Genomic DNA, 10,830 nt, shown 5'->3' with positions numbered 1-10,830 from the left:
TACTCCCTCTGTTTTTTAATGTTACATATTCTAGATTTTTCACACATTTTAATAAAACACATTAAATTTGCATATTTTTTTGGGTTTATCTTTGTTTCATAATTTTAAGCCAATAACAATTCAGTAAGTGCAATTAAGTTTTTTGAAATTTGCAATTAGTTAATAAAACATGTCTTGAAAATGTAAAAAATGGATCTTTTTAAAACAAAATTTTTTCCTAGAATATGTAATATTAAGGAACAGAGGGAGTATTATATACTAATTAATAATAATATAATAAGAAACGATGTAAACTCCTCGTAAACATTACATGGAGTTTACATCGAATGTTTACGAGTGATTAACATCAAAATATTTACGAGGGTTTTATATCGAAATGTTTACGAGTGATTTACAACGAAAGTATTTACGTGTGCTTTACATCGAAATAATTACGTGGGATTTACGACGAAGTCTTACGTGGCGTTTACGACGAATCCTTTTCCTGCGCTTTACGAGGAATATATTTCGTCGTAAACGTAACGAGTCGTTTACGACGAAACCTCCGTTACGACGGACGTTTAACAACGAAACGTCTTTCGACGTTAATTCGTCGTAACACCCCGTTTACGACGAATTTACAACGAATACTGCCCTAGTAAAAAATATGTTTTCTTGTAGTGAAAGATTTACCGATAGTAATGATAATTAAGACCTGTTAAGGTTTAATTTATTAAATAAAGTTAGTTTGAGAGCTTTTACGTTAAATACTTAGTTTGAGAGTTTTTACCCAAAACAAACTTAGTCGAGAGATTTTCACCTTATATATAACCCATGTTCGAAAAGCTTCCACGCCGGAAAAGCTTTAGGCGGAGCTCCGCTGCTGCGATTCTACCATAATCGGACTAAAACTCGGTTCAGAAAAAGAAAAGTGTATACAGTATGTCGATTTCGAATCTAAATCAGTAATAAATTCATAGATCTTTCTTAGTTTAGTGTTAGTATTGGAAAAACTAAGTTGAAATGAAGTATATCGCGAAAAACAAATTGTGTTTATGTTGAAAACACAGAAAACGGCCGCAGAAATTAGGTCAGAGTTCGAGGAGGAGGAAGAAGAAGCCGAATTTACAATTGTACCCTTCCTTAAAAAAAATGAAAACACACAAAATGACACTTAACTGCCATCGTACCCTGGTTCTAAAGTCAAGTTTTAGCTCCTCACACCGCTAGGCTACAATACTTCATATATCATGGTCGGTATAAATATGTTTTATCCGAATGTTGTATAATTTTTCCTTTAGAATCATTTTCTTTATAAAAACTACTCCTCGCATACTCTCTGATTTTTTCCCGATTTTCTGATAACTCGCTAGACCCAGGTTAGCCGAACGCGTTCCGTATAGCGAGTTTTTGAACATGGTATATAAGTGCTACTTAATGAATAGTTCAGGTTCGATGGTCTTATGTTTATGGCTGGCTGGCCATGGGAACGTGCATAGGGTCAAATGGTTATAAGGCCCAATATGTAAAACAATAAGCTACAATACTACTTTAGGGCCCTACAAAACTTGGAACAAACTTCCCAAGCCTCTTGATGTTCAGTATTGTTGCAATACTCGAACATAACGTTATAATCACACTCTTCAACACTAATCCGAGAGTGTATGTGGCTAAGTTTAAGATATATCGTTCTGAGATTTCATATTTCTTTTGACTTAGTCGCTGTTGGGGGCTCTTTTCTTGCCAACTTAAACTTAATAAAAGTCTCAAAAGTATCACATCAGTGTCCCCGAAATTTTATGTTAGTTCGTTTTGCCGTTTCAATGACAAAATTTAAGTTGTACAAAAATTGGAATATTCAAACTATTTTTTTGTTAAATAATACATTTTAATTACAATTTAATAATACCTACATAGTTTTATTATTTGAAATGATGTAATGTTGCTTACTATGAGAGATCATACATATATACAAAATATCGTAGGAGTGGTACGTTTTCTTAAAAAGAAGGGTAAAAGGAGACAAAACATATAAGAACTACGAATACTTGATTTTAGAAAGGTTTTATTGAGATTTGGAAAAGTAACCACGCAATCTATATTAACAGTCAAAAGACAGTGGGATTAGTTGGACATCATTGGCTACATTTTATAGTTAAAAGGTACTATAGAATATGTAACTTGGGGAAGAAGACTCATTGAACATAAACGAGAGACCACTTTCAAACAATTACCATACATGAATAAAAAACTTGGAGGCATGAACACATTTATCAGCAGTTATTTGATTAATAAGCCAGAAAAATAACCCTCAACTTTAAAATTAAAACAATCTTTAATTAAGATATTTTAATCCTCAGCTTTAAAATTAAAACAAAAAATGCTCATATTTGTGATCAAACCATTTTGGCTTCAGTCAACCGTTAAATATATCTAACGACACTAAATATTTGATTTTTGACGAGATTGAAATGGTTTGATCAACGAAAGTAAGAGATTTATTCGTGTTTGACTAGAAATTGATGGTTAAAATAACATATTTGTGAGTTAAAGATGTTTTGGTTTATTTTCGAAAGTCAAGATTTATTTTAGTAATTTTCTCTTTAATTAATACAAAAGGAAATATACAGCCCAAAAGACGCTCTGATGAGCGATTGCATGGTTGATACGATCTAACACCCAACACATACCCAAGTTGCCCCCTAGCGATTGCTGATGAAAATCACAAAATCATAGAAGAAATATTTTGTTCCAAAATAAATAATGTTTTCTATTTCTGACGTATATTTTATTAACTTTTTATATTGTATAACTTGCTTCTTTATATTATACAGTGTGTTCTATCATTGGTCGAATTGTTAATAAATAAATAACTAATGAGTTTTTGTAAATAAAAAAAAAATTGAAAGTGTTTTTAATTAGTTTACACAATTATATAAAAAATATATTAAAAATCGGAAGGAATACATATATTTAAACAGAAAGATCCACGTTGTCACCTAAATCATTTTTAAAATTTAATTTTGTCAAACTAAGTTTTTAGCCGAAAAAAAAAAATAGAAGTAAGAAAAAACAATAAAAAGGAAGAAAACAAAAAAAAAAGTGAGGCCTCTTTCTGCAGGATTCACATTTGGTGTCTTTCTCTCTCTACTTTTCTTTTAGTTTCAGCTGTTACTTCTGCCTCTTTCTTGCTTGTTGTATACAGAAAGAAGAAAGAAGGAAACTGAGCACAGAGCACAGAGCACAGAACCCATCACCCATGTCTGGGCTATACAACAACAACTCCTCTTACTTCTCCTCTCCCGCTAGAGCTGCTTCTCCTCAGATTCGAAGCACTCCTCCTGAGATCGACAGGTACACACACGCTCCTTTCGTTTTTATAGCAAGAAAAAAAGAAAATACCGATCTGATTTGTTTCTTTCTTGTCTCGAAACAGCTCTCAGTACTTGACGGAGCTTCTCGCCGAACATCAAAAGCTTACACCTTTTACTCAAGTCTTGCCTATATGCAGCCGCCTGCTGAATCAAGGTTTCTCCTTTTATCTCACTCTCTTCTTGATTTGTTTCTTCAGTGGTATGTTTGAATCAATCAGTGTCGTCACACTTTAGTACTAGCCTTAGTGTCAATTGGCTCCTTGTTTAAAAAGGGGTTTCTTGGATGTGCAGAGATGTTCAGGGTGTCTGGAATGATGTCTTCTAACCAAGGATTTGGCGATTTTGATAGGCTCAGACACAGAAGTCCAAGTCCTATGGCTTCTTCTAATCTTATCCCTAACGTTTCTAACGCCGGGCTAGGTGGTGGCTGGAACGGCCTTCCTCAGGAGGTATTGTCATCATCTACCCTTTAATGTTTGCCTGAGTATTCATTTCGCTGATTGCTTCAGTTACACAGTGTTTTATAGTAGTTGATCTGTTTTAAGCTCAGTATCTAAAGGTTTCACCTTTCATTCACAATCTTTTAGCTTAAGCCTCATTTACTTTAGCTTCTTTCTTTGACAATGCTTCACCAAAGCTTTGTCTAAAACACTCGGTTTCTTACAGAGACTTAGTGGAACACCTGGAATGACAATGGACTGGCAAGGTGCACCAGGAAGCCCAAGCTCATACACCGTGAAAAGGATATTGCGTCTGGAGATTCCAGTAGATAGCTATCCCAATGTGAGTACTCAGATTGTTTATATGCAAAGAACTTCACAGTACAGTTTCTGAACTTTTCAATGCTTTTCATCAGTTCAATTTTGTTGGTCGACTTCTCGGTCCTAGAGGCAACTCGTTAAAACGCGTTGAAGCTACCACTGGCTGCCGCGTGTTCATCAGAGGGAAAGGCTCAATTAAGGATCCTGAAAAGGTGAGTTCCATGACACTTCATCAAACACTATCACAGATCAAATAACATGTCATAAGCTTCCAATGAGGATTATATTGATTTCTCTCTGTTGTATTTTTCTTGTTTGATAATCAAAAATTGTAGGAAGATAAGTTAAGGGGAAGACCGGGGTATGAACACTTGAATGAGCAGCTTCACATCTTAATAGAAGCAGATCTTCCAGCCAGTATTGTGGAGATACGTCTGCGACAAGCTCAAGAGATTATAGAAGAGTTACTTAAGCCTGTGGTAAACACACACATCTATTCTCCACTCTTTTTTTCAATTCTTCTTCTATTAGTATAATCAGCACAAGGCAGTTAAGATTGTAGTCTCGTCTTCCTCTGATGGTATTAGATTGAAAGGCCACGTTTTTCTTTTAGGTTCTTCCTTAGTTGTTTTGCACCGTTGAGACTCTATTGTTACTTGTTTTTTTTGGTCTCAATGTTTGTATTTTAGTATACACTCTTTGGAGTTTGCGGTTAGTATTCAATTATGCAGACATGTGTGACCACTGTCATACCAGTCAAGGCAGCCAATTGGTGTAATCGCAAACGCCAAAAAGCATAACTGTTTTTGTCTTTGATCTTTTGTACTTTGTTTTCTACCGCAAGCATAATGTGAAAACATAGGATTCGTTTTTAACATAACGCTTTGTGTTTGGTGGTTGTAATGAAGGACGAGTCGCAAGATTTCATAAAGAGGCAGCAGCTAAGGGAGCTAGCGTTGATAAACTCGAACAACTTGAGGGAAGAGAGTCCAGGACCAAGCGGCGGTGGAAGTGTTTCGCCTTTTAACTCAAGTGGTAAACGCCCCAAAACAGGATGCTAAAGGAGCGTTTTAAAATGGTTTAATCTTCTTCAACCAAAGGTACATTGTCTGCATACACAAACACTCATGTGTTGGTTTGGCCCAGTAATGACTGCAGTGGTGGTGGTCAAGGTCTCCCTATGGTCTCTCTCTCCGGTGAGCGACCATGTGGCTTTCCTTCCTTATTTTCCTTATTTTTTTATTTATTTTTACTTATTCGTCATTATGAGACTACATCAGAGATTCATTAAAAAAAAAGAGATATATGAAAAGAAGGTTCAGATATATAAAATATATATGTAGGGAAAATGATGTGCATGTGGAGGGTGCATTGAAAATTGTTATTGTAAAAACAAAAACAGAGACATTTATTGGATTGATTCTTATTGTTTGATTTTGGAATCTTTTAAAATTTTTTTTGCTTATTTATATTCATATTCTTTTTCTTCGTCTATGGTATATAATCTTTGAGCAAGGAGGTTTTATTGTGGTTCCAATGTGAGAAGAAGACGGAAGGTGGATCACTGGAATGAATTTGAAAATCATGTTGTTATTATGATTTCACGGAAGAGCAAACTGGACCGCCACATGACAAGTCGAGATGTACCTTTGTGTATATATTATGATCATGTTGTACATTTAATTTGATTGGTAGAAAATGAGAAAATGGTTTATAGTAAAATTATTAGGGAACAAAATACATAGGGTTGGGAAGCTTGAAGGTGCGGTTCCCTGAATATTCTCCTTGTAAGTCACTCCATTGGTCACCTACATTGCCCCATATCCTGTAACCTTCTTCCATCACTTGCTTTCTGATTGATGTTTTGTATATTGTTGCGCTGTGCTTTTTGTTCTCTGGCGTCCTGAAAGTATAATATTTGTCCCCATTACGAAAGACCTACTATTATTCTTTTTATATTATGAAAAAATTCTATAAGAAAATAAGCAAAGCTGATCCTAACCTCATAATCAACCTTTCATAACCAGTGAAGCCTTGATTATGCAAATTTTCTTGTGTTGCCTGGCCAAGAGTTTCTTCATCTCTTCCGGTTACTAGGATAACTTTGAAACCTGTTTCTATCAGTTCGTTAAACAGTTCAAGAACAGGCTGTATTGCTGGAGACTCTCCTTTCATCGCCCATGTTCTAAATCCAGTTGGATCATAAGGGTCACATCTGCATGTTAACTTTAGGTCTAAGTGACACAACAACATGTTAAACTAGTTTTCTTTTAAAGATGTCTTCTAATACATCAGTTGAGCTACCAGTGTATTTTATACTCACGGTTTATTTAGAAACATGACATAATTAGTCACCTATATGACACATCAGTCGCGAATTTTTTTTGTGGCTATATGATTAATTTCTACTAGTGTTAGGCAGACTGGTTTAACTTAATTAGTCTGAAATGTGAGAAGGAAAATAAATTGTGTGTACCCGTATCTCTTGAGCCGATAGTAAAAGACGTTTGAAAAGCAAGTATCATCAACATCGAAGATCCATGCATCCATACCATCACCAGGAAGGACTATCTCATTGAGATAAACCCTGATTTGCTCCACAATCAACTGAACGTCTCTATCATATTGACCAGCCAGCATATATACTTCAACATAACGCATACATTGAATAGGAACGGTGCGCCACGCACGTACATTGTTGGTTTCTATTGCTAGTCTCCAGCTTAAGCAATAGCTACCTGGATAGTTTCCGTCCATCGGCAGCCATGGACTTGCGCTGGTTGCCACTGAGGAGATTATTAGAAAGATGAGAAGCAACTTCACTCTCTTATATCCCTCCATTGCTCTTGATTCTTCTGATATAATTGGTGAATAAACAAAAGAAAAGCAGTGGAGAATACACAATTAGAAGACGTTCTTTTGATACTAGATAAGTTTTGTTGTATTGATATCAATGGTGAAAAAGAAGACTAATAAGAGGAGAAAGTAGTCTTAATTAGAATATTGTAGTGGTGAGAAGATATGTTAGTTAAAGAGTAGTATTTAAAGAGCTTTGGTTAGGTAGAAGATACTGGTTAACTTCATCCACTAAGTCTCTCAACTTATGAGGTATGCAAAAGTAATATAAACTATGTAAATGGGGTCAAAACTAGCAAGCGCACGAGTTCACTAACACACAATCTGTATATGCGCCACTATTTTTATTCTAACACTTTCACATACCTTGCACATAATCCTCTACTATTTAGTACTAATGATAATACATCATTCGCATTTTACAGAGTGGAATTGTATCTTTTAGTTAGTATACATCACTAGGTGGAGGAGCCCACTAGTCTTTATATATATTATATGATAAACCTACTTAAAGCACTTTCCATGCGTGGTCAACTAGATACCAAAGGTTTAGGGTTTCATTTGAGGTTTTCTTGAGAATATGCCTGATGGTAGTTTGAACGGTCATCTGGTTTTGGTTCAACTTGTTTAATGTGTCTTGTGTTTTCATAGTAATATCTCAATTCACGTAATATTGCAGACAAAGTTGAATATATTATTTGCTAGGGCCAATAAGAGGGTCTTGTGGAAAATTATCAAGAAAACTAACAAGGGATGGGCACAAATTTGTCAAACCAACCAACAAATGGACCGACCAAATAAGACTTACATGATGGATTGGATGCTGACAAGGATTAGATTGTCATTAGCTTTTTGTCAACAAAAAAAGTGGATGACACATTAGTAGTAGTCTAATGGAAAATGTAAAGGACAACAACAACTAATGGAGCTAAGAGTTGTCAACACTACTACATTGACAAATCCGTTGAGTTGTTGCTTCAACAATAAAATTTTAGAAAGAATAACCAATGAGCTCAACTCATTAATTAACGATCCTTTGGATAAATATATATCTTCATGTCATTATTTGCCTTTGAATTCTCATAGATTTGAATGCCACTCAGCAATACCTTCTTTTCTATCCCTTTATACTTCTTTAATTGTGCTGAGGGATGCTTCCATTTTGAACCAAAAAAAATGTGATTAAAACACCACTTACATGCCACGTCCTAAGAGTAATATTATGTTTTTATTTTATTTTCATGAAGAGTATAACATCTCACTCGCAGTTTCATTTGAAGCACGTTATTGTCCTAGATCACCGCAATGGCGGACCTAGGATATTTGTTCACCTGGGTCTCATGCTCATGTAAATGGACAAATACAAAAAAAAAAAGATATCGACCTGCGGCGGGCAGTCAGGCGGTTTACCCGCGGGTTTTGGCAAGGCTGGTGCAGGCGGGTTTTGGCGAGGTGGATGTGGGTATAAGATTTTTGGTTTGCAGGTTATACAGGTCAAATTCTTGAATCAAAAAAGTGATTCGATCCGCAGGTCCGCATGGCGGATCGGAGTGGGTTTACCCGCTAACCCAGCACTAAGTTCATGACTGAATCAAACCAAATATGTTGTCTACACTAACGTTTCCTAGCTTACATTTCATATTTATATAATTTAAGGGTTGTCAGTTGACACCCCTATTGATCATGTAGGTCCGTCTCTGGATCACTGTCTTGATTACTCTATAGTTTGTTTGAGACTAATATAGTCTTAGATGACCTCAATTTTTTAAACTATATTTTTACGTAAATTCTATTTCAAAAAAAAAAAAAAAATGCTAAAACAATATTTTTGTACATACAACTTTATATTTGGAAAATAATTTATTTTCAGTCATCAAAACCTAATGTATATACAATAACTTTAGATATAAACAGAAGAACCGGTCCTAAGATTCATATATCCATTTACAGCCGCAAGTGTAAGTGTAGACCGCAAATTTACACTTGCTTTACTTTGCTTAAAGCTGTCTCTGAATATATAAAATATTATTCTTTTTTTTGTTTTTAAAATATGTATGTTTTAGAATTTGTACATTATTACGAAAGTATACAAAATTTTAGTTACAAATGTATTATTTTTGTAGTTAACTATTTCCAATAATTTTTAACCAATAAAAGTTTAATCAATGTAATTATATTTTTGAAGTTTACAATTATTATTAAATATTAATGATGCATTGAAAATGTAAAATCTATCTTTTTGAAACTGATTTTTTTTCTGAAACAGGGATTTTTTTCGGAACGATGGAATTATTTGTTTAGATTCAGTTAAGCATGTGCGTGTATAGTTAGATGATAGAGGTTCATTCGTCTGCTGCCAGTGCGTTTTAGAACAATCAACAGTGGTATTGACAAAAAAAAGGTCATAAGGTAACCATTTTTCTTAACTAAGCTATAAACCATAAATTTCCACATAATATAGAAATTTGCGAGATACAAAACCAACCAAGTATTTTAATTATTGGGGTTTTAATTTAAATTTCCTTCTTTTAATTTTTTTTTACAAAATCTACGTAAATATTAAAAAGGAAATATCTATAAAATATAGATTTTATACATATTACGAATTTTGAAATTTTCTTCATATTTTACTGTACAATATACATAAAAAAAAGAAATACTTTTTGTTAACAAAAAGGAAATATAATTAAATTTGAAAATATATAAATTTTATACACAAAAAATGATTGCATAAAAATTTGTTTAAAGGTATGTGTCTTAAAAAGAACAAATATATCTTCAAATTTAATAGTTTAAATAAAAATAACTGCATAAAAAAATTATCAGTTTTTAACCTAATTAAAAAATAGGTGTGATTCATTTCAGATGGATAAATACGACTTAATATACATACTCAAACAACGAGTAAGTAAATCAGTCATGATTCTTATACTCAAAATCAGAAGCCAAATTAAGTCAATGCTATATTATAAATTAGAATAATTTTTTATGTATGTAAACTGGAAACGACTCAAAATTAAAGAATGAATGAAAACCATATGTTAACAAATTATTACGACTTAGTTTGGTCCAAAAACTTTATATACACACATAAACTTTAAAAAAATATTGGTTATGTTCAGGTGACTCTGAAAGGATAACATTTTCATTTTCTTTCTGAAAATAACATATATAAAATTATACATAATTTTACAACATTATATCATGAATCCAAAATAATAAACTATACTAAATGCAATTAACACAGTTAATTTGATACTAGCCTATCTTGAAGCATCTATCTTATTAAAACTCAAGTACAAAATTGGAGTGTTTGGAGACTTGAATAGGACTATTAAAAAAATTTGGAGTGTTTGGAAACATGAATTGATATGATTACTTATATGATGGTACGTATAAAATACGATTAATTATATAATGACAGTATACGATATATAATAATGAATAGGGATTGGATTTCGGACACCAATACGGGTTTGGTTCTGATCGGTTTGCGTTTAGGGTTTTCAGGGTCAAAGATTTAAGCCCTGTTAGGATGTTTCTAAATTTTGGTTTGAGTTTGATACGGATCTTTGCGGGTTTGATTTGCGTTTGGATAACCCATTTAAATTATTTTTAAAGTTTTAAATCATTATCTATTTTAAATTTCTCAAAATCTATAAATAAAATAATATATTACCTATAAATTTGAATAACATATGTCAGAATACCTAAGCTTAACATATCAATTGGCTTGATTTAAAATTTTGGATACGAAATCAATAATTATTTTAAGTATTTTTGGTGATTTGAGTATACTTTAACTATTGCAGATATTTACTTTTGACTATATATATATATATTCAAGTATTTAAACCAAT

The 10,830-nt window shown here is 33.2% G+C and overlaps 2 protein-coding genes across 2 annotated transcripts; one reads left to right on the top strand and one right to left on the bottom strand.

Annotated features, from left to right (window-relative positions):
- Positions 1–3,089: 3,089 nt before the first annotated feature.
- LOC106331314 (KH domain-containing protein At2g38610) lies at positions 3,090–5,548 on the top strand. The gene is made up of 7 exons (XM_013769636.1): positions 3,090–3,333; positions 3,416–3,507; positions 3,645–3,802; positions 4,020–4,136; positions 4,210–4,326; positions 4,450–4,593; positions 5,023–5,548. The coding sequence occupies exons 1-7, from the start codon at positions 3,239–3,241 to the stop codon at positions 5,173–5,175; spliced, it is 876 nt and encodes a 291-aa protein (XP_013625090.1). The 5' UTR covers positions 3,090–3,238; the 3' UTR covers positions 5,176–5,548.
- A 138-nt stretch (positions 5,549–5,686) lies between these two features.
- On the bottom strand, positions 5,687–7,104 carry LOC106331315 (acid phosphatase 1). Its single transcript, XM_013769637.1, has 3 exons — positions 6,591–7,104; positions 6,117–6,329; positions 5,687–6,017 (listed from the first exon to the last, which is right to left on the bottom strand). Exons 1-3 carry the CDS (start codon positions 6,953–6,955, stop codon positions 5,840–5,842), a joined length of 756 nt encoding a protein of 251 aa, XP_013625091.1. The 5' UTR covers positions 6,956–7,104; the 3' UTR covers positions 5,687–5,839.
- Between the last annotated feature and the right edge of the window lie 3,726 nt (positions 7,105–10,830).

This window comes from Brassica oleracea, chromosome C3, assembly GCF_000695525.1.
Source record: "Brassica oleracea var. oleracea cultivar TO1000 chromosome C3, BOL, whole genome shotgun sequence".
In the NCBI taxonomy this organism is placed as follows: domain Eukaryota; kingdom Viridiplantae; phylum Streptophyta; class Magnoliopsida; order Brassicales; family Brassicaceae; genus Brassica; species Brassica oleracea.
Note: the sequence above shows the minus strand (reverse complement) of the source record. Positions and strands in the feature narration are given on the sequence as shown.

Bases quoted from the DNA above. Each gene is read 5' to 3' on its own strand.
- LOC106331315 (XM_013769637.1), bottom strand. From the start codon at position 6,955: ATGGAGGGATATAAGAGAGTGAAGTTGCTTCTCATCTTTCTAATAATC. The intron at 6,330-6,590 runs GTACACACAATT...GTTAACATGCAG, and splicing joins TATCGGCTCAAGAGATACGG to ATGTGACCCTTATGATCCAA. The intron at 6,018-6,116 runs GTTAGGATCAGC...TTATACTTTCAG, and splicing joins TATGAAAGGTTGATTATGAG to GACGCCAGAGAACAAAAAGC.
- LOC106331314 (XM_013769636.1), top strand. From the start codon at position 3,239: ATGTCTGGGCTATACAACAACAACTCCTCTTACTTCTCCTCTCCCGCT. The intron at 3,803-4,019 runs GTATTGTCATCA...GGTTTCTTACAG, and splicing joins GGAACGGCCTTCCTCAGGAG to AGACTTAGTGGAACACCTGG. The intron at 4,327-4,449 runs GTGAGTTCCATG...CAAAAATTGTAG, and splicing joins CAATTAAGGATCCTGAAAAG to GAAGATAAGTTAAGGGGAAG.